The sequence below is a fragment of the Boleophthalmus pectinirostris genome, unplaced genomic scaffold (genome assembly GCF_026225935.1).
Source record: "Boleophthalmus pectinirostris isolate CB_2022bp ecotype Guang Dong unplaced genomic scaffold, ASM2622593v1 HiC_scaffold_22, whole genome shotgun sequence".
Taxonomy (NCBI): domain Eukaryota; kingdom Metazoa; phylum Chordata; class Actinopteri; order Gobiiformes; family Gobiidae; genus Boleophthalmus; species Boleophthalmus pectinirostris.
The window spans coordinates 28,288,362-28,315,504 of record NW_026571190.1 but is presented as its reverse complement, the minus strand read 5'-3'; the positions used below and the strand labels follow the sequence as shown (position 1 = coordinate 28,315,504).

Below are 27,143 nucleotides of genomic sequence, written 5' to 3'. Positions count from 1 at the left end.
CTGAGTACTTCAAGGTCTTATATGGTGGATTATTGTATCCAAATCCTAGAGAAAACTTCCCCTAAATGTATAATGCTTCATGACTGTATGCGCCCTCACATTTTGGACTGAACTAATGCAATAAAAGTAATTCTAATTTTAGGACTGTTCATAAAACTGCTTCTAAACCTATAACAAAATTTACAAAACACAGAAAAACAAAATATTTTATTTATTAGTACATCAAGATTATTATACATTTTGCATCAAAACAAGCTTTGTTTTGGTATGGTAGGTTGCGTGTTTCATATAACAAGGATCTTGATTGATTATGCTATGAATACAGTCTGTACATGAAGAGTAAAAACATAGCCTGCGATTGTATGAAGAAATCAGCCATTTAAAAAAGGAAGACAACTTTAAAAAAAAAAAAACAATGAAGACTTCCCAAACTATACAAAGATCCGACAGGCCCATGACTTAAGAGGTCAGGCATGTGTTGGAGAAGCACTTTTTGGTTGAGCTTAGAGGCAATGTCAGAGATGGTCTTGCTGGTGATGAGTCCATAAGTGTTAATGTCGTATCAGTCTGTGCTTGAGTCAATTTCATCTGGATGTAGGAAGCAAATGGATGTTTACAAGAAGCAATGGACTGCATATGATTACATAGAAATTGCAGCTACTTTTGTGTGCATTTGTGCTCAGAAGGAGAAGTATTTGGTATACCACTCCTGTTTTAGACCCTCAGTCCCTCTAGGCTCCAGATACGGACCCCTGGAAACAAAACAAAACAAAAAGCATCTTAATTATAATATACATATTTCTATTATCAAAATATGGTATGAAAATGCAAACATTTGTATCAATCAGAATGCATCATGTTATATTCTGATTCTAGCTTTCTCATTTGATCCACAAATAGTATTACGAGCAAATGCAGCTCATCTGATTTGACCACACTCAAAAAAAGTGTTCACTGTCTGATAAAAAAACTATGGTAACTGGTAATACGCAAAAACTAAAAACATTACTAAATCAAAGTTGCTCCTAATCTTTGACAGATCCATGACTAAGTAAGAACAACAATGAGCCATGGGTTATGCACAGCGAAGTCACAGAACATCACAAAACTGCGTGAAAGCTACGTAACACACAGAAGTTCTTTTTGTTCCGGTTTTAAATCCTCGATCTCGGGAATCGTTGCCAACACAGAATGTATGGCTTTGTCTACATCCATCTCAACTGCTTTGTTTACTGTTGTGCTGTACCACAAAAGGGACCCAGCCAGGCTCTTGAGTTTGACGTCATGGCCAGTGCGCGGTCTACAACTTCCGAGGTTCTTGCAAACTGTCTAGTGCATTCCGATTCCTGACCTAGTCGCTGGAGAGAAATGAAATTGAGCAGAGGCACTAGGTGGCACCAGCCTGGCTAGAAATTTGGGAGCCTGGGACAAGAAGCTTCACATGGGGCCTCTTCTAATGTAAATTAATAGGAAAAGGATCCAATTCTGAGTCCCTACAACCCTGGGGCCCGGGGTAACAGACCCCTTTGCCCCTCCCCCGTCTACTGCCCTGACTATTTGTGCTTTTTAGCACAGGAGTTAGCCACTGAAATTCTCACTAACAGTGGTATAAAATAAAAAAGCCTATACCACAAACTCAAACTGTGCATGTTAAAGGCAATTTTATGTTTCACTGAGTAAAAAAACACCAAAAGCATCATTTACCTGATTGATTGTAGGTGTGGATCGAGGCATGAAGGGGACACATATCTGATGCCCGTCTGCGATGAGGGGCACACGGGGAGGGGGGCAGTGGGTGCTGGGGTTGCAGGGATGCAGGAGGAGCGTGACCTGGTGGAGCGCTGGAGCGAGGGGGAGGAATGCTGGCCCAGGGAGGTGTGCTTGTGTGGGAGAGAGGAGGTGGAGTAGTGGGTGGCTGTCTGGGGGTGAGAGGCATGTGTGTGGGGCAGGGTGGAGGAGAAGTTCGGGTGATGGGAAGACGAGGTGGAAGACGAAGAAGAAGAGTGGAAGATGCTTCGCTCGTAACTGCTGCCGGACATGCTGGTGACACGAGGGGAGTCCACGTTCTTTCGCTGGTAAAAGAAAAAACTGTCAAATTTTAGTTCATATATGTATGATTAAGGAAATGCTCCGCTGTGTTTTTAAACTCCATAAACCTTCAGCAGAACCATTTGGATAATTTCAGCCATAAAATTGACAATCTCTACTGAACCAAAGGTAAAAATCAACGTTAACTTGAAAATTATCGCTTTAATACATCACAAGGATTATGCAAGCATGTGTGAATGAAGCAAAACACAACAGCAGGAATGTTTTTGATGAAGTAACAACATTCAAACATGGCTTAAAGCTCAGAAGAGTCAAGAATATATGACCTTTAAGAGCAAAAATGTCATCAAAAGTACATAAAAATACAAATCAATATTATGGTGGTATTTTCTGTAGTGAGAAAGCTTTATGAAGTTATGACAACTTATGGGAGTCGATGTAACTTCTTGGTAATGAACAATGCTGAAATGCTGAAAAGTGTTGGTCTTTGAGTAAATTCATTAAAGAATATGAAATAATTAAAGTATATTATTTGTCTCTTTGTAATACGTATTGTTGGGGTAGGCATTGCTAACAGTACAGATGGTGGTTAGAGAGAAATGAGGTCCCACAAATGAATATCTGAATTTCCCTAATTATACTCGGATGATTTAAAGTGTTCTTGGTTCCGTTAGGTTTGTCATTTTATAGTGCTATTTATGAGGCCAGCTGGTCCTTGATCACTTACCCAAATCTGAAAAAATTATGTAGGCAAATTAATGCACATTTGATGATGCGCTCGGTCACAGCTCCGCATTATAAAACACTGAAAATATTGGGGGTTTTTTTAAGTTTAGAATTTAAACAGTGTAGATATCGATACTTTGCAGCTGATCATCAACATTCCCTCGGGATGTGAAGCCAGAGGTGGGACCAAGTCTTTGCAAGTCTCAAGTCTCAAGTCTTTAACCTCAAGTCCAAGTCAAGTCCCAGGTCAAAGATAGGCAAGTCCAAGTCGAGTCTTGAGTCACTGGCCCATAAGTCCAAGTCAAGTCCAAGTCGTCTGCTTTGAGCTTCAAGTCATTTCAAATCCATAAAACAAAGTACCAAATATAGTTTAGATTTTTGCAATTTATGACTTTTAAGATAAACTGTACTTAAAAAAATCATAGAATATTTTTACAGTGTATATATATATATATATATATATATATATATATATATATACACACACACACACATTTATAGAGTATATATATATATATATATATATATATATATATATATATATATATATATATATATATACACACACACACACATTTATAGAGTATATAAGAGATGTAGAATTTAATTTAGTAATTTTTTCCTTTTTAAATGTCTTGACAAGATCTTAGTGTGAATCATTATGGTCAAAAAAGAAAGAATTCAGATTTAAAAGTGTTTCTCAAGTCTTCTCAAGTCACAGGCCTCAAGTCCGAGTCAAATCCCAAGTCACTGACCTTCAAGTCCATAGTCGAGTCCCAAGTCTTAGTCCATTTTATCAAGTCAAGTCTCAAGTCCTAAAAATAAAGACTCAAGTCTGACTCGAATCCAAGTTACGACTCGCAAGTCCCCACTTCTGTGTGAAGCAAACTGAAAGCACTGCTCTGTTAGAAACTCTCAGACTTAATCTGATCTTTATTTAACACAATCTGACAATAAAAAGAGCTGACTTAATTGGAACTACAACAGGTGAGATGATTTGTGCACTTAAATAACAAACTTTAGTTGAAAATCCAACAATGAACACTTGTTTTGATCATGGGCTCCTGAAAATGTGTTGTTTAATTCCATTTTCTTGATTTCAATTTTTTTTACATTTACATTTTGTCCGTGTTTGCTAATGTAGCCTATGCATTGTGTCACCATGGTAACTGAACATTTCGCCAATACAGACACAAGTATAACACGCCCAGCGCAATGTCATTGCAAAGTATCAATAGAACAGGTTTGTTGACTGAAGTTGTGACCAAATCCTCTGTCAGAAACGTTCACACACGAGTTAGTATTCCAGTTACATGCCAAGATACCAGGGGCCCTCACACTACGATACATGCGGTTAGTGGATGATCTGAACAGACCATCGTACCCTCATGGTTGGCGTGACACTTCCAGGGCGGGACTTGCTGTCACGCTGCCCAGGGCTGTTGTTGTCCCCGGCAACAGGAGGAGGGTGGAGCTGCAGCTGATGCCTCTCTTCCTGGAGGCAAGGAGGATGAAGAAGGACTTTTCAATGGCCTTATTCACAGTTGTTGTTGTATTGACGCAGGTCTTGAGGCTGTACTTGTTTGCTAAGCTCCCTCATGCCGCACAGATGGCAGGCAGAGGAATTTGGCACTGGATGCAAAAACTGCCTGTGCTCATGTGTCAGAAAAGATTTGTGAAAATAATTAGGAAGGCAGCTTGTTTTGTAAGACGTGTAGGCAACTGTAAGAAACAGTAATTAGAACTTTTAATAAATGCTTTAGTTAAACTACTCATACATCGCCCTGTTCTGCGACACTAAATTAAACTGACATAACGTTCCCCTGATATTAAGTGCTATAACGTTTAAGTTTTATCATTTAGAACTGCTTTCTAATCTAAATTTAGATCTAACATCTTTAAAAGGGCATTGGCCAGCCGCTGCCTTATTTGAAGGTTAAGGTTAAGGGTTAAGTTACAGTTTATTGTCCCTGTGGGGAAGTTTGTCCTTTGCATTTGACCCAACCTTCAGTGCTGCTAGGGCACCTCATCAGGAGTGGTGACCCATCTCTGTGTTGTTGTTGCTAGGCTTGGTCAGGACTACTTTCGCTGTAGGACTGTGCTTATTTTGCATGTTTTGGGTTGACAGCAGCTTTGTAGATTAAATGGTCAAGTTTTTATATAACGCTTTTCCCCTCAAAGCACTTTACATCGAGGAACCACTCTCCCATTCACACACCGGTGTAAGCAGACACTGGGGGCGGGGTGGGTTAAGTGTCTTCCCTAAGGATACAACAACAGTATTTTTCTGTGTGAGCTGGAATCACACTGCCAACCTATGTGTCAACAGATCCGACTGCTTAAATAATGATGTTTATGTCGAGTGCTGGGTTCGAATCACCAACCTTCGGATCAGAAGATGAACACTCTACCAGCTAAGCTACTGTCACATATTACTAGTTATGTTTTAGTAATTATTTGATCGTGCTATTTGGCTCAGTTGGTTTTACATTCCTGTTTTAGCTGTGCAGTGTGCTCAGCGAGGGATGGAGGTGGATTTACGAGTGGAACTGTTGGAGTGATGGGATGAGAGGAGCTTGTAGCAAAGCTTGTTGGAGACGTGTGTTCTTTTCTCACCACTAATCGTTTAATGAGCTGGTCCCTCTCTGTCAGTCTCTCCTGAAGTCTTCCCAACTGCAAATCCTCACATCGACTCTGTCTCCCCCTGCACCGCTCCTCCCGCTCACGCAGCCTGGAAGAACATCAAAAACATCAAATGCAGACAGCGCCCATTTTAGTACTTTTTATTTTATTTAAATCACATTGTGTTCTCCGCTGCTCAAACTGTCCCAATTTTTGGATAGTAAAGTTGACTTTAATTTACAGCTTAATCTGATTGAATGTTAATGACTGACCTTAATACCAGTATCAGTATGAGCATTATTTTATACCAATTTAAAGCTATTAAACTGTATGTGAACATAAGTAGAGACTGACTGCATAATGTAACGACGCATTTAAAATAATGCTTTTCTACTTCTTTTGGACAGCGAAACACAACATGAAACAACCATGCACCCATTTCCACACATTCATAATAGAGTTGTCAAAAGTATTGAAAATCTGATACAAATCGATACTAAAACCAATATCGAATCTAGCTACTCATTTAAGTAAATAACGATACTTAATAAATTACATAAATTGGATAAAACTTTACCTTTCTTGGACAGTTTTATGCTGAGTCTTATCAAAACGGTTTAAGACCACATGTTACTATTATTTTATATTAAAAATTACAATATTGTCTAAAAACTAGCTTTCAGAATCATCAGTATTGAGTATTGAGTCTTTAGTATCAAAAATCAAGTTTGAAATTTTAGTAACGTGACAGCACACCAATGTACGCAACCACACAAGGAAAGATGAGTGTGTTTTCTTAGGCCTGTCACGATAACAGATTTTGAAGTACGAACTATTGTGGAATAAAATATAGACAATACAAGATAATACTGATACTAATTGATTATCCACCCCCAAAAAAACTATACTAAATGTTCTAAACTGTCAGAAAAAAATGGGGTGCAATAGATAAATAGCACAAAATCACTTAATTATTAGTTTGTATCTATGAGTCACAGAAGTTATTTATTCAACCTTCTATAGCTCAAATCTGATCACAGAGCAGAAAAAATTACAAAATATCCCCCCAAATGCAAAGAAATTATACATACGATAAATAATGAGCCCAAAAAAATATTGTTCCAGATATATTGATCGAGAAAATATAGTAATTATGATGACAGGCCAATCAATATGCACTGAGGTCTGGTTTTCACTCACTCGTTCTCTAAGGCCACAATGCGCGCCTGCAGGTGTGACTGGGCGCTGCTATACTCCGACGCTAGACTCTGCAGCTCCCTCTTGTGCTCTCTCCTGATCTCCTCCACCTCCTCCCTCCTCCGCTCCTCCTCCCTCGCTCTCCTCTTCTCCTCGTCCACCTCTTCGTCCTTCAGATCGTCGTCCTTGCGCTCCTCCCAGTGCTTCTGAGACTCCTCTAGCTTCTCCATCTCCACGCGCAGCTTCTCCACCTCCTCCTTCAGGCGCTGGGCCTCCTCCTCTAGCTGAGCGTCGCGCTTTTTGTTCATTTCCGTTGCACTGTCCTCCTCCTCCTTCTTCTCCACCTCAATCTGCTCTCGTGCTGTCCTGATAGAAGCACACATTTGTACATGACTGCAATTCCAGACATAATAATAAATTAATAATAATACTAATGTTAGGAGCTCAAGTATCAAAAATTTTTTATTAAATAATGTAAAATATCTGCTGTCAACATGTATTTTAAGCATTTAAAGGCCCTATATTAAGCAAAACTGACTACTGTGAGCTTTAAGCCATGGTATAATGTTTTCTCCTCACTCACACATGTTAGAGCAATCTTTTACTATTGGTCTGGCTACATCTTCAAAGCTCAAATGATCCATTCCACCTTGTGGTGTCATGAAGCAGTAGTTTTGAAGTTAACACCTGCTTTTAACCTTTAGTTTGGTGGAGATTGGCAATTCCAGGGCTGAAATCATCCAAATTACTCCAGTAAAGATGTATCCAGTTTGGAAACATAGTGGAGCACTTCTTGTATTACCACATGGTATCACAATGTGGAAAAGAAAAAAGCCTAAATCTGCAGGGTTTGTGCGTAAAACACGTGTGAATGAAACAAAACACAACTCCAGGTATGTTTTTAAATCAGAAAATATGGGCTCTTTAAAACTACCAACTGTAATAATTGACCCACTCTGTTGTATTCTCACATTTGACCACTAGGTGTTATCTACATTATTGCTGTCTGACAGAGTTACAGAAGAAGACCAGAGATCACAGGTGAGTTTGAACAAAGGCCAGGTGAGGGAAGGGGGAACAGGTGCTGCATTAAATTAACAGTAATTATTAACAGTTACAATTCATACCAGTAATATGATGTATAATTATTAGTTTAGTTATTGGCCAAGTAGGTGTATTTTCCTCCATAAGCAATAAATACATTCTTACTTTTCCTTGAGTTGCCTCTTAAGCGTTGCATTTTCTCTCTGCAGTTCCAGCACGGCGCAGCGGCTCTCGTCCAGCTGTCTCTCAAACACCTGGTACTGATTCTGCTGCTTCAGATCCTTCGCAGATCACACACAAAGCCATACAACCACATTTAACCACATATAGTCCATAGTCAGTGTGGGCATGTGCCTAAGAGCTCAAATCTTGCATTCCACATCCAGTCTCCACTCTGCCTAATTATGCAGAACAGTCTGTTGGCTCAAGCCCAGTGGTATCGAGGATTACACGCGCTGAATAATAATGTCAGTGTCGATTTTGTGGACAGAAATGCACTTTAACGAATATGAAAACGTATTGAATAAACGCTAGAAAATGCATGTGACCTGTTGTAGCGCCATCATCTGGGTGTGTGCTTGTAATTGCGCTTGGAGGTCCTCTATTTGCTGCATATGTCTCTGAGTCATCTGCCTGCTCCACTCGGTGTGCTGTTGGGTCAGTTCTGCACGCTGCTTATCTGAAATCACACAAGCATTCACAATGGAAAAAAAGGAAAAAAATAAAATAAAAAATCTAAATCAATTCAGTCTACTGTTACAGGTACCCTTCTGCTGTTGCCATGGTGAAGTGTATCCATGGCAATAGCAACTTCACTGGTGAATTGCCCGAATCTCGATGTGCATCGCAGTGTGTTTGGGAGCTCATTAATCTCTGCAGCTGAATATGCTGTTTATGCTATGGGTTATGTGAAAATGTCATTGTATCGAGTTAAATTTGTTATACTGTACAAGTATAAGGAAAGTAACTAAACACATGTACCGAGAATAATGCTAAAGAGAATAAAATAGAATCGACTATGTGACTAGGGAAAATGTTTAAAGTTAATGAAAGCACAAGAGAGATATTGTAAAAATACTGTACATATGGCTCATTGGTGACTTGGTTTGGTTTTGGATTGATTATTAAAGTAATGTTTATTTATAATTTTGTTTTGTTTTTTATCTGTGAAAGGAGCAGGGTTTATAAGATTTACTGCTTCCTTTTCCTTTTGCAAAAGACAAGGCTAATAATGGTTGGAATATGTATTTATATTAATTGTCAGATTTGTTGTTGTTATTGTTCTCTTTAAATTGATGTCAACAAAATAATAGCATGAGCAATAAATAAATAAATAATATGTAGGCCAATTCAGAATATTGATTTTGAGTAACTGTGTTCTGGTAGTTTTTTTTTTTTTTTTTCATTTGGTTGTATTCAGAAGGCAGTTACTTTACAAAGTCAAAGGAATACATTACACTATTTGATCATGTAATTTAGGATTTGTAATTTAGGATTCAAATTGCACAATATGAGTGAAAAAAATAGTCAACTATGCTCTTGTTGTGAGGCATGTGTGATTTTTCCATCTCAAATGAGTGAAAGGAAATGCTTTAAAAACAGTGAAACAAATATAAAGCTGTTTTAATACTGTTTTGTCTTTACACTATAATTTAAATGCAACTCCTTAAAAGTTTTATAAGCATTCAGAATACAGTACTCTGATTAAACCATGTGTCAGAACATGTTACAAAATACATTTTAATGCAATAATTAAATACTAGTACATTTTCCAAGTATTCTTCCCACCACTGGTTATACATGGATATAAGTGTGCATTACCTAGTTCCAAGTGGTGCATTGTTTGTAGTCTGTTTCTCTCAGACAAAACATCTTCTTTCGCCTTTCTCTCCAGCGCCTGCAGTGCCATGGCGTGATTGTGTCTCTCCTCAGCCAGCGATTGGCTCTGAGGTTCCTTCAACACACAGAAACAATACATCCATATATGGAACAGTGGAGATGGCATCGACATATTGTCTTTCAGCACTGCTATCAAAGCTGCTGAATTATTAAAACAGCAGAGCAAACCTTTTGGCGGACAGTGAATGTAATTCTTATACATGTGTGCCTCATGGGTGTGTACCTGCAGAAGCTCTCTCAGTTTCTTGTTTATCTCCTTGGTGTCTTGGACCTCTTTTCGGAGCTTGTCAATCTCAGGGTTTACGTGGCAGTCGTCTCCAGAACCAGCTTTCTTTTTCTCCATCTGTGAATAAAGTAAGCCGTGGGATTAATCTGAAGATTTTGAATATGCAGCAAAGACTGTCTTCAAAATTTCTATGTTGGCAATGACTAAACTGCAGTCACAAGGATGCTGGAGTCTACCCCCATAGACAATCTGACTACCCCTGCAACTATAGGCCTTAGACTGGATATTACACTACACAGATAACCATTCACATACAGCTGAGTACTTTCAAAACAATCAAATGAAAAGCAGTTGTGTTGTTAAGTAGTTATGCAAAAAGATGTCCAGGTCAGATGGAGCTCACCTGTGCCTGCAGCTCCTTCACTTGTGCCTCCAGCTCCTCGATGTGGCTCTGCATGTCCTGCTCCTGAGTTTGCCATCTCTGCTCAGTCTCTGCCACTGCAGCGTTCATCTCAATCCTAAACTCTGCTCTCAGGCGATCCTCACACTCTGCCCTGAAACACACAAAAGCACAACAGATGCACAAACAACTTTAAATATTCTGTATCAATATTTTTACATATTGATACTTTACAACTGATGTTACAAACATTCCCTTGGGGTGTGATGCGAACGCAGTGCTGTGCCTGAGGCTCTGTTAGACTTTAATCTGAGTTTTGTTTTAACACAATCTGGCCAGAAAGAACTGATTTAGCTGGAACTAAATTATAGCAGTGTATATCATTATGCACCAGAGGTAGATTTTCAAAACTGGCTACAAAGATTTAAAAGACAAATAATAACATGTAGATTATGATTGAGGCTTCTACTGTAGCTACTATTGTTCAAGTGTATTTCCTGTGCAGAGAGACAACCTTGTGACCGGATTTAGCCTTGTGTAATGGAAGCCTCCATCAGAGCTTGTACACAGTGAGTGATAATGTTACTTCCGGGTCCGACCAGAAACTTCACGGTTGATTTGATTTTTAGCTTTTTCCCACTTATTTCTCAAACAAGAGACAATTATCTTTCAAAGGCTCATGTTTAAGCACTAATTCTATCAGATATGTAAATTACATACTAATAATCTATCATAACATAACCTACCCTAGTACCCGCAATCTTCCTCAAACACCTCCCTCAGTTATAACCATCGAGCCAATCTCATAACCTTTAAAAACAACTTTAAACGACTGCATCTCATTTTAATGTGAGATTTGTTGTTGCAATAGTCTGTATATATAAATGGACATGGCTAACGTGCTAGCCTCTGCGTTCCAAATAAGAAGCGAGCATGGGGGCACTTCCATCTACACTGACTCTTTTTCCAACTGATTTTACTAATACATTATAAAACTGTCACCCCCCTCTCTGTAACTGCTGCACTAAACCTCGTCATTTTGATTTTAAATGTCTGTATTAATCTGCTCTACATGATGGTGTTTTTATTTAGCTATTTTTTTTACGTAAATAAATTCCCAATATAGAACTCAGCCCCAAATTTGCTCCTATAGCTGCTGGGCATCGTGAGCTTCATTTGATAAGAGCCAAACACTATGGGTGACATACTCCCTTAATCCACTTCTTTATAGAGTTTTTAGTTGTCACTAAAGAGAGAGGAAATTGTAAACATGTTTATTGTCTTCAATCAGATGATGGACCCGGACGTGACATCTCACTTACCAACACTACAGTGTTACCTGATCCGGTCCTCAGTCATCCTCTGGCTCTGCTCTAGGAGGCTCCTCTCTGTGTTGAGTCTGCTCTGCTCCAGCACCTTCTCCTCCAGCCTGTGCTTGTCTGCCTTCAGGGTGGTGATCTCGCGTTGCTGTCTGTCCCTCTGTCTCTCCGCCTCCTCCTGGATCCGGGCCAGTTTGGAGCGGGTCTGGTGGAGCTCTTCTTCCATGTGGGAGCACCGCGAACCACATGTGGGAAGGACGTCTGGAGCTTTCTCTTTCTTCTCCTGCTGCTGGAGAAGCACTGCCTCTAGTCGACATATCTACAGACAAGGACAAACACAGACTTTATTAAATAGTCACTCATTTCTTTAAATTTTTATATAGCATTTTCCACTTTCAAGGCACTTAAAGCACTTGATCACTTTAAATAAGACACTGGTGTACACAGACATTGAGGGCAAGGTGGGTTAAGTGTCTTGCCCAAGGACACAATGACAGCTTTCCTCTGTCTCTCTACTGGTTTTGTGATGATTTGTACTTCAAGTCTTTACTAAATCACATCTCTTATTTGCTGTGAACATATGGGGATCAGTCTATAATGCTATATTTATACTCTCCAAATATATATATATATATATATATATATAGGGCAGGATGATATAAATAATTTTTTTTTTCCTTAATTTGATCAATCATGATTTTCATTTCAATAAAAAATTAAATGTTTATCAATATTAATTTGCTGAACATAAACAATACAGACTTTTAATCACAAAAAACCCACAAAAATTCCTCCATTAAAGTCTGAACTCTGCTCCAAACCACATACTTTTACTGACATGATTGGCTATAAACCTCTTGATGAAAAAGACTCAAGCATATCATTGACAATTATAAATGGCAGAATCTCAGTCTCCGTTAAAATTGGATTAATTGCAGAGCTGCATAAAGTTTTGATCATTTTGAGTTATTTAACTATCTCAAACATAACATCTTACATAGCAGCTCACATAAAATCTGTAATAAAAATTATCAAAATTACCTTTAACCAAGACTTATTTTTATTCATTGGCATTGACACTATTCGAGCAGATACCATGGTCTATTTTTGAACACTAATGCATGACTTTATTGTATTTTTATTATTTACGGTATTTTATGATAACCTGTGAAGCACTTTGGTCAATTGTGGCTGTGGCTCAGATGTAATTGATTAATTGATTGAATATAATGTGTGTATCTGTCTGACCCTCCAACCAACGCTATTACATGGAGTCAGAAGGAGCAATGGGTTCTTCAAACAAAGACTCGCCTAAAGATCTTGAGGAACATGCATGGTTTTAGTTCATATGTGAATTTGGAGGACACAAACACCACAAACAAATACCCCACAGTGATGGTAACACCAAGGACTTCCATGGTTATTTGATCAAAGACAATTTAAAAAATCTAAAATGAGACCATTTTCATATTTGCAGACCATGAAACAGTCACTGGGAAATTCAAGTTTTACTGCAGTAGGGATGCATCGATACTGATACTGGTATCAAATATCGGTGGTGATACTGAAAAATTTGCTGGCTCAGGTATTGGTTCCATGATATTGGTTCAACTGATACCCTGGATGTAAAAAGACTCACAATGTACTTGAACTTTTATTCATATAAAGATGTTCAGTAGTTACTTGAAGGATAAATAACAGTTACATAACACAATTGGATCTCTTATGTAATAATTTAACTGTGTTTTCAGAAAATCAGTGCCATTTTCTGTCCCTACACTTCTATTGTTTAATATCAGGTATCGGCTTATATTTAAAGGTCAAGTATCGATATCAGTATTGGACATGAAAAAGCTGGATAGGGGCGTTAGTCGTTACTAATTTTTGTTTTCAACTCACCTCCGTTGTTGAGTCCTTGAGTTTCATCCTAACCTCCTCTAACTCCTTCTCCAGCCCACTGCAAAGCTCCTCACTCTTCCTCCTCTCTTCATCCAAACGCGCACAAACCTTTCAGGAATATTAATCAAAAATAATCACCATCACAACCATGCCCTCTGGCTGGTTAATTCATCCCAGCTATCATCTTCTTATCATCCCGCTTAATTAATAGCCAGTCACAAAGAAGTGCACATAACCAGGCTTAAAGGCAAAGCAATTACATGATACCATCTCTACATTAACACTGCATATTCAAATTATTCATTAACTGTGGTCTTTTAGCCTTAGTGCATGAGTCAAACTGAATAAAGAGATTGCGCAGATCCAGATCTTGTTTGGTGAAATGGCGTTACTGAGCATGCTCAACAGTTTGCTTTGAGGGGAACATATGTGGTTCACACAGAGAGAGCATTAGTGCCACAGCAGTGTGACGGGATGAAAGAAGACATAACACAGCGGTTGTATACACACCAATTAAACACACACACACGCGCTACAGCTAAAGTAATTAAGCCCAAAGATGAATGAGGAATTAAGGAAGCATGCAGCCTGAAAACGTGTCAAGAGATTTTGAGATAACAGTCAACGAAAATGTAAAGACTGTGCAGAAAAACATTCAATAGTCTTTCAATATAAAACAGTAACAAATATGTGTAATACCCTGTTTTTTCAATAGAGTTTGTGATGTAATGTGAAAAAAATGCCCGTTATCATGGAAATCTGCAGTAGTAAAAAAATCTTCATGGGCTTTCCATAGGTTTAACATTAGGCGCACAGAAAATGTACTCTATTATAGTCTTGGGTGACAAGATTTTCAAAATAAAAAACATCCCTATTTTTTTGGTGGTTGGTAATATGAAAATTGTGAAACAAGTGCGTAATTAAGGAAAATTGTGATGCAGAGACCATTCATGACTAATATGTGAGTCAGTATAGTCACATTTTCTTTGAGTTTTGGTCATTTTTAAGTAGCTTTTGTTTACGATTACAATTACGCCTCTCTTTCCTATTGACATGTATCAGATTGGTCAAAAAAAAGGGACACCTGGGACATTTCTTGTATAAAACTGGGACAAATCAATGGTTGTGGATAAATCTGTTGGGACAGGGGACACAAGGCTCAAAACTGGGACTGTTCCACGTAAATAGGGACATCTGTTCACCCTATTATAGCCTGACTTCAAGACCAAAAAATACGACCATATGTCCAAATGAAGGAAGTTAAATAGAAAAAATAATAAAAGATAAACTGCTGAACGCAATAATTTGCTAGTGCTAAGTGATTAAAGGTGCACTAAGTAATTTTCTGGTGCTTGATATATATTCTTACTGTGAGTGGGTTAATGTCTCCACAGATCTGACCCTTAACTTGATCTAGTGGCATCACCAGCTTGGTTTCATGGAGCTACAAGTTTGATCTACACACATGCTATATATTCTGTTGAATCAAAGCAATAACATCTCCATTTAGACAAGCAAATGCCGTACCCTCTACCAGAAAAGTTGCATAGTACATCTTTAAATAATTATATAAAATCAAAGCATGACCATCAGAGAGAACAAAATATACTGACTGATTGACCTCACCTCTTGGTTGGTCTTCTTCTCAGAGCTCAGAGCCTCCTGGACACTGTTGAGTTCTGCAGCGTGTCTCCTCATCACCTCCTCGATGGCCTTCCTCACCTGATCCTTCAGTCTCTTCCTGTCCTCCTCCGCCTTCTCCGCCAGTCTCCTCTTCTCCTCTTCTAATTTCTGCAGCACTCCAGCTCTCTCCACGTCCACCTGCTCCATACTTTTGTCCAGCTGGGATCGCACCCTCACCCTCTCCACATCCAGCTCTTTCCTCTGCCTGTCCATCTCCTCCTCCTTCTCCCTTCTGAGACGCTCCTTCAGATCCTCTATATCTCTGCGCTGTTGCTCCCGATCTTCCTCACGTTCTCTGCGCAGTCTGCTCAGTTCTTTCTCAAACTGATCCTTCTCCTGCTCACGTTCCTTTTGTAGGGCCTGGCGTTCACGTTCTATCTCCTTTTGCAGTTTGTCCCTTTCATCGTCGGCGTGCTTTTGTATGCGGCGCAGCTCCTCCGTCTGCGCTCGCACCATTTCAGAGCGCAGGCTGGACAAGGCTTCGGCGTGCTAGACACAGAGATGAACAGATTTAGCAGTGGGCTGTACTTGGGAGATGGCCTAGTTGTCGAATAAGCATTTGGAGTTGTTTTTAATCATTTAAAATGTTCAATCAACTTTATCTGGACCATGGAAAAATATAGAGCCATGAAGATTGATGTTGTTTTTACAGGACTAACAAATAAGACATTCTAAGTATTGTATGGCAATTGGTATTTTTGATATGATTGGGTGTGTGACCAGATATCTGGTAAATTAATAAAGATTTTATTTGATTCAGGTCTGGGTAATGGACACCCTTTTCTAAAATTGAGACCTTAATTCATGCTTGAATAATCAAAAGGACACTCTCTAAATATTTATTTTATGTATGTCTCATAAGATAAATTAAGTTAAAAATACTGCTTACTGTCTAGTTTAATAGTTTTGGACATGCCTAAGCTGCAGTTATTCAGTTGTTTTTCATCAATACAAGCTGCTTTGAGGATGAACTTAGTTATCAACACATTTTTTGATTTTGATAGAATATAATAGTACAGTCTGATGTGTTAGTGCCAGTGTAATGTATAATTTGTCACATTTTTGATAAAAATTTTGCATTTTAAAGCTGTTGTATCAGTTGTTACCTGTCGTATCTGGCGGGCGTGGTCGCTGTTCCGGCCGCTGCTCTGTAACTCCAGCTCTCGGTTGCGACTCTGCAGTCGGCTCACCTGACTCCGGAGCTCATCCACCTCCGCACACACACACACCTCACAGCCCCCGCGGTTCAACAGCTCCTCTGGCACAACAAATATGCAAACAGACACCATATTAAAGTGCTTATTTGAAATGAAACTAATAATTTCACTAAAATATAATGATATAATATATAATATATTTGGTGAAGTTTATAATTTTACTTCTTGGTTGGACACAGTGACCACATATCCAGTTCTGGAAGTAAATTCTCCTTAAATTTTTCCTATATACTTTTCAAAAAATGTAAATATTAAGGCTTCAAAGACACCGTGTAGGCTGACCAGCTACAGGGTAACAGGGTCATATTTACATTTTCAGTGAAATGCTTTAATAACTTAGCAGTTTATAAAGTTTCGTATAAAGTATAGGTCTTGTGTTCATTAGTCAACACATAGCTGATTATGCTTGAGCAAGCTTTTAAACTTTTAATATGCTTTTTTTTCCCGGAAAGTCTATGAAAAAATGAATGGGAAATTTAGTTCAGAGACCAGGTGGTGGGCAATCACTGTTGAGCTCCACAGAGGTAAAAAAAATATCTAGCAACAAATCCATGATGGGAAGGGCCAAAAATTTCCACACAAAAAACTAAAACTAAAATAAACTAAATTGGCAACACCATCATTTTGTTAAATGAAGGTATTGTTAAATTGTGTATTCAGTATTGTTGTACTTTTCTTCACAACTTTTTTCCACAAATTGCCACTTAACTGATAAACCTATGATTAATATTAACTGCAGATACTACCCCACCAAACCAGGCAATAATAATTAGAAAAATATGAAAATCTGTCATATGCGCACACATTTAGAGCCTTTATGCATAATAGGAACAGAACAGATTTATGGCAGAGGAACTGTGAATGAGTCAGGACTTGAAACTAACTCATATCTTTGCAGTAAATAACTAATCAAGGCATTTTGCTGACCTGGAGTAATGACAGCATGATGGAAACACTGGGAGGATGAATAATGCGCTTCTGTTGCTTTTTTGGCTGTATATATTATAATGACGTGAGCCGCAATCTTAATTAACGCTGAGTCAGAGTGAAGAATGGAAATGAACTGAGCTAAACGCTGTACAGAGAGACTTACAATGAGAGGAGAGTGAGGAAGCATGCATACACAGACACATGCAGGGGCGGGGTCATCAGCTACCTGCCCTGCTCTGTAACTCGTCTTCCTGGAGCAGCAGCCTCTCCTTGGCAACCGCTAACTCCTCCTCCGCCCGCTTCACCACACCCTCCGCCTCCGACACGCGTTTACGGTGCAGCTCCAGCTCCTCCTCCAAGTTCTGGAGGTGGGCATGAGTGCAAAAGGTGGAAAGAAGTATAGAGAAGAAGAAGAAGATGAGGAAGAACCTGAGCCAGTGAGCGTGAACAATGCAAGATTTGTTTTAAGAGAGATTTGAAAAGGTTTTAAGGGTGAAAGCATGCAAGAGGAATAATCAAAAGAGAAATGCAGTGCTACTCAAGTCAGAGCCTACTAAAAACAGGTCCTTAAGAAAGTTTTCTGTAGTTGTAGTTGCCATTTGTTTTTTTTGTTTTGTTTTTTGTTTTACCTGAAATAGATGTAAGTGAGGAACTAATAAACTAATGTAACTAGCTGTCTTCCTATGACCTCTTGTATAAAGCTGTGATTTTATATTTTATTACTTATCTTTCTATTTTATTTTGTGTCTCTGTCTCTTGCTATCTTTTTTGCTACTTATTTAGAATTTATTATTACCATTTATATCTTCGCTCTTTGTTATATTGTGATGTGTGAGCTACTCTGTCCAAATAATTTCCCTTGTGGATCAATAGAGTTTGTCTAAGTCTAAGTCTAATGTTCCAAAGGATGACAATTCAAGGTCTCCTTTTCTCCAGGGAGATGTTTGCTTGTAATGTCCCACAGTATGGCATTAAACATATCTCTCTCCATGAAGACCAGGCAGAATTGCAGGTTAAAGCAAGGACAGCATGTAATATAATGCATCAATTTTAATGCCATGCTGTGGAAAATTTCAGGTAAAGCAATAACATATCAGTGGATACAAGCAGGTGGCATCCCCCCAACAGAGAAGTCACTTTTTTTTCACTTTTAATATTCATGCATGTGTAGTAGCAAAATTAATTTTAACATGTCCTTGAACATATTTACTGTTATAATTATCTGGCCCTAGTTTCAGTCAGTACTTTCCCAGTGAAACTGGCATTCCTCTCTCAGGAGCATCCCCTCACTGTCCAGTCCTCCCCTCATTATTTATGTCATGATGACCTGTGTACATTGCTTTGTACTGCCTGTATAAAACCCAGTGTGGTACTGCCCCAGGTTTCTCTCTGTCTCCTTCTTCTACCTGATTTACTCTCTTCTCCATTTGCTCTTTCTCTTGCAAGACAACAAACCCCACAAAGACAACTGTTTGACTCAAGATCTCTATTTCATTCTGACCAAAATATTTCCACAACACATGTTCAGATAAGGTAGAATAAGTTCCCAAAAACAATCCCAGACCTAAACATGTACCCCTAACTCTACACAATCAACTTCAAATCTTCTTCTACTCCAACTGTCAGTTTGGCAGAGATAAATACCAAATAGTATGAGTCAAACAAGAAAGAGAGAGAAGAAGAGACAGAGGGGGCGGACAGTAGTTAGCAAATGCAGGGCTTTAAATGTGGAGAGTTGGGATGCTCCCTGGCCCAGCTGTGCACATTATCAGTTTTCTCATGTCAGCTCAGTGCTCTTCTCACAGGACATCTTAATGCCCGTGCGTGAGGTGGTAATAGCAGTGGTGCAACAGATTTACCCTGCTCTAACTACTCATTAGCGGATGGTTGGCAGTGAGGATGGCACTCAAGACCATGTGTGTGGTTTAGATAGAGCAAGAAAACCCCCTCTCCTCCATCTCTACATCTTCACCGCTAACATCAACATCATTAGCTGAGTGCCTCCGAGACAGCTTTGCAACAATCATTTACCATACTGAAACAAGTGAATCTGTCTTGACTATTACAACAGAGTTAGCATACCTGTATCCTCTCTTGCAACTTCACTGTGTTCCTCTTGCTCTCATCCAGTTTTTCCAAATGGCTCTCCACCTCTGTCTCTGCCCTCTTCACCCGTTCCCGTAGAGCGCTGTGCATCCCTTTCTTCTCCTCCTCCTCCCGCTCCTCCCACCTCCTGCGCTCCTCCCTCCACTCTGCCTCCATCTTCCTCCTCATCTCCTCCTTGTCCTCGTTCAGATCCTGAATCTTCCGCTCCCAGCGTTCCTTCTCCTCCTTCAGAGCTTTCCTCTTGTCCTCCTCGGCTCGCTCCCTGTCCTGTCTCAGTGCATTCAGTTGGTCGAGGAGGGCCCTCACTCGCTCCGTGTCCTCCCGCTCCTCTATCCGGCGCTCCTCTTCTCTCCTCCTTTCCTCTTCCTCCTTCAGCCTCTGCTCCTCTCTCCTCTGTCGCTCTTCCATTTCAGCCACTCTCTGCATCTCCTCACATTTATTGTCAAGCTCTTGGACATGCTGTACCATGTTCTCCAGTTCTTTGCACACTCTGAGGCTCTCTTCCTGGGCAGTGCTCATCTGGACCCTTGCGTCCTGTAGTGCCTCCTCAGCCGCTCGGAGCTTCTCTTCAAACTCCTTCCTGAGCTCAGCCTCCGCTTCACGCTCGCGCTCCTCGGCCTGAAGGCGGTAGCACTCGAAGTCTGCCTGCACCTACAGCACACAAACTGTAAATATCTCTATTTTGTTTAGATATCCTTTATCAACTGGGAAAATAGACATTTAAATAATAAAGGAAGTGACAAAACCTAGTATCAAAGCTGATAGGGTGCTACATAGTTTAGCAGTTCTTTATAATACAATTGAATTGAGTAGTTTTGTTGGTACTGCAATTTGGTTCATGGCTGGTGGTTCAAACAGTGCAAAGGCTGGGTGAGACAACCCATTTCTGCCAATGTGAAACTGATTGTGGAGGTCACAGCCATGAGTGGTTAATGAATAATGCACAAAGTTGTATAAATTGGCTCATGAGTGTCTAGGTTGCTGCTAAAACCATGTAGCAATGAATTTTTATGATTAAGTTTCTATAATTCTCACAGAAATTACTGTGTTTTTTTCTCTAGCAGCATAACCTTGACAACATATCCTGGTTGGTTGATTTTCATCTTTGCATGAAGCCTATCACACTGTGAAAACTTCTGATATTTTAAAATGACCCCATACAATTTTCCATTTGCCACAGTGGCTGTTTATGATTCATGATGATAGAGCTTTCCGGAGGAGCTCAGGATGTAAATTAGGCCCCAGGTCCCGGGCAAAGTATCAGGCAACAAGGTTGATCATTATAGGTCACATTGATTTGTGGCTCCCATGGGGGGTTACACATTAAATTACAACAAGACATGCCCTTGAATCAGGCCGGCTCTGGATTGAGAGCAGCGGGTGCACGCACACACACATAATGGTGGTGGCCTCACCTGAGCGCCAACTCTCTGCTGCTCGTCCAGGCACTCCTGCAGCTCCAGGAGACGCACCCTGAGCACTGAGCCCTCGCCCTCGTGACATGACTCCATCAGCACCCGGTGCAGCTCTTCATGGTGGGCATAACTCAGGGCCTGCAGGGTGGCCTCCTGCTCCTCATTCTTCATGTTCAGAGAGTAAATCACCTGCACAGTGACACAGGGAAGACAAACTGCTGTTTACGTCCTTCCATCATCTCAGGAGAGGGAAGACAGCTCATTGTTGATGTGGTTGTGTTATCATTGCACATAAAATATGTGCAACCATTTCAACTTTAGATTAAATTTCACAAGTTTACAGTTAACTTCTAAGTAGGTATGGGACAAAATAATACCTAAACTAGTTATGATGTAAAATGTTCAATATAAAAGTAAATATACTGTATAAACAAAAATAATACAAATAATAATAATGTATTCATTACAAAGTGTGCCAACATATTTCCACGTGTCATTCTTGTTGGATTTATGTCTCGTCCAACTCTCAATTCACAGAAGCCATTAAATTTTTTTTACCTGATCCACTCTTGAGTGTAGCAGACATTTGGTATACTCGGTCAGGTAACAGAAACTGTTTATGCTTCCTATTCATTTTGATGAGCAGAAAGTTTTGACTTAGAAGGGTAGCCTCATAGATGGACACTAATCCATTTTAACTTGACCCAGACAATCATAAACACAAACAGTGAACAGTGCTCATCTAAATATATGCGTTGTAACCAATGCTTATCGTGCCAATGTATCTGTCTTTCCCCATATAGACTGTGACTAACATAATGAAATGCAGCCTTACTTTTGCCACTACTCACAGTGGTCTCTTTGCTATGCATACAGAGCCCTGGTGTGCTGTGGCTGACCCTGTCAATGTCTCACTTACACAGAGGTGCATGTGGTGGGATGGGGGCGTGCTCTCCAGTGTATGCTGGGGACACACAGGCTCATATTTTATCCAGACGCCTCTCTGTCTGCAGCACAGATCTGGCACAGCGCAGGACATTCCCCCTGTCCGCAAAGTGCTTGCAATGCCAATGTCAGGGTTCACTGTCCGGCAAATGACTTCCACATGTACATAAGCAAGGGTTTGTTTTTCTCTATGACGCTTAGTACTTTCCTTTGGTACTGGGACTACTCTATTGGTGAGAAACTGTGACTGAAAACTGTCTTCAAATTGGTCAAAAAATCTGAAGTTTGAAAAGAAAACAAATCCTGAATTTCAGGAGTAGAGTTGATTGAGTTTTATATCACTGATCTTGCAGATAAATGACACGTCAAAATTGTATGTTTCATCTATTCTATATGCTCAAACTCCCAATTAAAGTGTGACTGGGACTGGTCAATGTTTCTAGATAATCCTTCTAGTCAATAGTGTTCATGTAACCTCACAAGTCTGAGCCTGGGCCTTTTGACAGAAACGTCATAGTCAGCAAAGCATGAAATTATTATTCTGTGTGTAGTGTAAAGCTGAGATGAAGAGGCTTGAGATAAAAGCGTGCTGATCAATGAGTGACAGATGCACATACAGCCATGCACAGCTCAACGAGTGAACAGGGCTGAAAAATATCCTTCTGAAAAAGCTACAGCTAATTGTATTGTAATACTAAAGTCTAAAGGTGCATGTTGTAACTATTCTGGTGGAGAAACGGTCAAATGTGCTTCTTCATGGAGATGTTGTTCCCTTGTCTGGAATATTTCACAGTATGGCATTAAACCTTTCTATCTTCATGGAGGCCAAACCAGATCAAGTTACCGGTCAGATCTGTGGAGAGGCTACTCTGCTCACAGTCAGAATACCTGTTTTTCTAGGTATTTTTGACTCTAACTGTATACATGTAAGTCAGAGGTGTTTAATGTCATTCTTTGGAACATTCCAGGCAGAGCAATGACTTATCCATAGAAACAAGCAGGTGATGGACCCTCCACCAGAAGAGTTACACAATACACCTCTAAATTCTTATTATTATTCATGATTTTTTCATTTGTTATGTCTACAAAATGTGTCTGAACTCATTTCATTCCCTAGTAGCACAAACACAACACTCCTTTGTGATGCAGCAGAAAAATGTGCACGTCTCTTCAAGAACAAGCTCAAGTGAACATTCACAACAGCTGGCCGGACATGGTCAGCCTCTGCTCCACTCTCATTGGTGTGTTCGGCCATGCTAATATACTCCGACGTGGAACAGTTATCTTTAGAAATATCCATTCAACCGAGGCAGGTCACTCTCACAAACACAAGAGCAGGAGTTGGATGTGAGGGAGGAAGGGAGGGATGGGGGAGTGGAGCATTTACTGTGGAGTGAAAGCATATACTGTCACTGAGGAGCCTCATGATCACCCATATAAACTTACAGCATGCTTGAATACATATCTATGAGAAGGTCACACAGTAAGCGGTATGGCTGCTTAAGTTTACTAACAGGTCTACATGACTTTAACAGGAACAACTGATCAAATAAAAAATTTGAGTGATGTAAGCACTTTATATTTCAATATTAAAGTGTCCAAATCGAAGGCATCACGTGTTTGGTTACATTTATTTAATATCTTGTTATCCCAGGACAGTGCATGGCTTTACATATATATTATTATTATTATTATTATATTATTATTACATATTTTCTGACCAAGTGACAGTCTATTTGTGTTTCCAAGGTCCTATATTACACAAAATTGACTCTTTAAGCCATGTCTGAATGCTGTTATCTAGAAACATAGCTGGAGTTGAGTCTTGTTTCATTCACGCATGTTTGAGTAATCACTGAGTAATTAGTCTGTCTACATCTCCAAAGCTTAATGCTCTGTTGCACCTTGTGATGTCATGTGGTGGCAGTTTTCAAGTAAACACCTACCTTTTACCTTTTATTCAGTAAAGATTGGAAATTCCAGGGAGGAAATTATCCAAATAATTCTAATGAAGGTGTATGGAGTTTAAAAACACAGTAGAGCACATCCTGTATTACCACATGACATCACAAGGTGGGACAGAGTGTTATCAGTTTTATGCCGAAATATGCAGAATTTGTGTGTAAAAACATGTCCAAATGAAACAAAACAAAACTATGTTTGTGATGACAAACTGACAAAGTCTGACCTGGAGACTGGTGTAATAATTTAGGGGACTTGAAGGTGGCATGGGGCAGTCCTTGTTTTACATTTGTGCAAAAAGTTATTGGAACCTCATTTAAAGGTGCACTGAGTAACTTTTTCTCTGTCACTTGTTTCCATTGAGATGTTATTGCTTTGCCTGAAATGTTAGACAGAATATTAACATCTAGTCAGCATATTTCATATTTTGGGTCTTTTATTTGAAAAAACACCATAGAAATGTGCATTCTTACTGTTACTAAGGTCACATCTTCACAGATCTGACCTGTAACGTCACCTCATGACGTCTCCATACCAATAAATAAGTTTATTGCCATACTATAGAAGAATATTTCAGCCCAAAGCAATGACAACTGCCATACAAGCAGGTGGTGGACCCTCTATGAGTGAAGTTATGCAATGCACCTTTGTTTGCATCCTCATTTTAGGTGCATAAAATAATGACATTTAATGAAAAAGTGTTTTCTTTGCACCTTTGAAATTCAAATACACCCTCTGTCAGTTTGGTCTACCACTGAGCAAGCGTGGAGGGGGCATGGAGACGTGAGGGGGGTGTGCATGTGTGTTGTGAGTGGTGGCCTCAGACTTGGGGTTATTAAATATAAGGTTACCACAGCTGACCCATTTTTTGCTTCCTCTGCTATTGCTTCAATAAATCCTGAGTCATATTCAAGCTCTCAAGAAAATGCTTACATCAAACATCACATCTGACTCTAATATTTCATTAGCTTTTATATTTGGGCTTTCTGGACTTAGGTCTTTAATGTGCCAGAATTGAGAGGTTGAGTATGCAAAGAATGACACAAGCATTCAGTGTGATTATTCATATTGGGATAGAGATAATATACTTGACCATAAATTTCAAAAATCATTATGTATAACCCAAAAGCACAAAGCCTATTCACGGGCTGCAATGGTTCAGCATCTCAGATACATGTAGGTCTGGCTTCACATGCACACGGAAGGATGGAAACTGCACTGTCAACAGTAATTGTCACTGCTCAACAAGCAGTGGGTCATGTCCTGCTTCTGTAAGCTATATTGTGGCAGGGACAAGGTGAATCCCTGTAAGAATTGGTTAGTGTATAAGACAGAGCAGCGACTGCAGCTGCCTGGCTGTCAGATCAGACATCCTGCACTGAATGCACATAGCACAGTGTATGTCCACAGGAAAACATAAAGCACAGAGACAGAAAAATGCCCCATATACATCGAACAGCTGCTTTTGCTTATCATGTTTGAGCGTGACATCAAAAGCACAGCATTATCAATAGACTACTGTTTATCTAAATCACTGCGAGCTTTAGCTGGTACACATTTTTTTTCTCATGTGTTATATTCAGAGTCAGACGTGTACAGCACAGGATATGTTGATTGAACTGTTGCTAGGTGCCTTCGTTTTGGCAGAGATCTGCAGCCTATTCGAGTCAGTCACGATAACGATTTTTTAAGTTTTTAGTAGGCTAATGTTCCAGGTGGATGGTATTTTACATAGCCAATTGAATAGAGAATCAGAGCAAGTGAGCTATTCGCCTAGGAGATCATACTCGGTTTGTTCTAAATGGCTTGATGTTTCATTGTACATAACCCCATCACAGTCGTCCTCAGGTTCTAAGGTGTAGTCTGAACATGTTTATTGGCAAATGATGGAAGGCCATCAGTCTGGGACACTCAGTGACAGCGCGTACACGGCGCGCGCCTCTGTCTCCGCTCACGCCGGTGCCAAATCGCTTACCTTGGTAAGCTGGGCGATCTTCTTGCACATTTTGCTGTGCATCTGGTAGTCGTACTGCTCAGTATCTTGCTCAATACTCGGGAACTCTGCCGCAGTCCCGTTAACGGCGGAGCCCTGGCCAGCGGGCTGTGTAGCCTTACCGGCGCCTGAAGCCATAACGCTCTCGGGGGAAGTTCCAGGAGCCAATAGTCTATCAGACGAAAATTATCAGCGTAGTCCAGATAACTTCAAATGTATGCATCTCATTCGTTTTTCTGCAGGACTCCATCTGTGAACAGCAGCTCGAGCGATTCGCGTGAACACATTTGGTTGTATAGTGGCGGTGCAGCCCCTCTCTTGCGCTCCACTTCCCCACTCTCCCCCGGTCCGCCTGGTGCTCGCGGAGGTCACACGCTGGAAGTCCATCGGGGACGCGCTCGCGCCGACCGACTTGTCCCAGCTGTTTTATTGTAACAGTCAGCGCTAAAGCATGAAGGCGTACAGTCCACCTGTCTAACAGGGGCGGTGAGGGGCGTATGTATCCGGTGGAACATTACCGGAGAGAGCTCGTCAACACAGGCGCACTGCTGCAGTGCGGCCCCGCCCCTAGCACCGCGGCTGTATCTGTGCGATCTGTGCCCATTGCCGCGAAGGTGGGGGGAGGCTCACGGTCCAGTCGCGTGATCGCCCTCTGCCACACTATCGAGTACATGTGGAAAACATGCTGTTCTAGGATAACAACTTTTGGCATTTCATTGGCCTATATCGGCAATGGCATTAAAGCGGCATACGTAGGACCCCCCTTCCTGGTGGCATGCCAGTGCCATCTCAGTGACTTTGACTTTTGACAATTCAAAGTTGTGAAAGGTAGAGGCTCGGGGGCAAGATTCTTCTTTTCGTTTAGGGGATGCTGATCCCAGGCACCTAAGCTTGAGCAGACGTGATCGCTGACAGACCTGGTTCAAGCGCAGGAAGAAGCGATAATGTTGCCATGAAGGATTTGTACTAGCCTGGAACCACAAATTTCTTTGACAGTTTTATGTGTATGAAGAAAAGAAAAACAAAACTTTTCCAGCTGTTTTAGTTGTTAGAGTGGGCAATATTCCTGCAAGATGTGAGGCATAGTGTACTATCACTTCAATCAATGCAGTGCTTAAAACTTTTTTTTTTTTTTTTTTTTTTATTATTAGACTGGCCAAAAAACTTACAAACGGTAGCTTTAATGTGGGCCTAAGTCTACTTTTGAGCTATAAAATCGGCCTCCATCCACAATATGATACATATCCCAGTACCTTTAGCATTAACTTGTTGACATTTCATTTCCACGATGCCCTCAACATCAATTTAGTCTGTGTATGTTGCAGTTACCCTAGTCGGCAGTTCATTCAGCTCACGTATTTACAATAACTTAAAAAAAAAAAAAAAAAGAGATAATAAATAAATAATATATAGTGTGAAATACGAAAGACATCAATGCGTTCTAGTCATGGATCTATAGTAATAACTTATCTTATACTTCCATGTTTATGGTTCTAATCATGGATCTATAA

The 27,143-nt window shown here is 40.1% G+C and overlaps 1 protein-coding gene across 1 annotated transcript; it reads right to left on the bottom strand.

Moving 5' to 3' along the window:
- Nucleotides 1-190: 190 nt before the first annotated feature.
- Nucleotides 191-26,159, bottom strand: fam184b (family with sequence similarity 184 member B). Its single transcript, XM_055158355.1, has 18 exons — nt 25,615-26,159; nt 20,733-20,921; nt 19,294-19,968; nt 17,438-17,573; nt 16,171-16,322; nt 15,008-15,553; nt 13,382-13,489; nt 11,503-11,801; nt 10,167-10,317; nt 9,761-9,880; nt 9,460-9,592; nt 8,187-8,317; nt 7,804-7,919; nt 6,598-6,960; nt 5,392-5,506; nt 4,160-4,270; nt 1,705-2,072; nt 191-752 (listed from the first exon to the last, which is right to left on the bottom strand). The coding sequence occupies exons 1-18, from the start codon at nt 25,768-25,770 to the stop codon at nt 680-682; spliced, it is 3,942 nt and encodes a 1,313-aa protein (XP_055014330.1). The 5' UTR covers nt 25,771-26,159; the 3' UTR covers nt 191-679.
- Nucleotides 26,160-27,143: the final 984 nt, after the last annotated feature.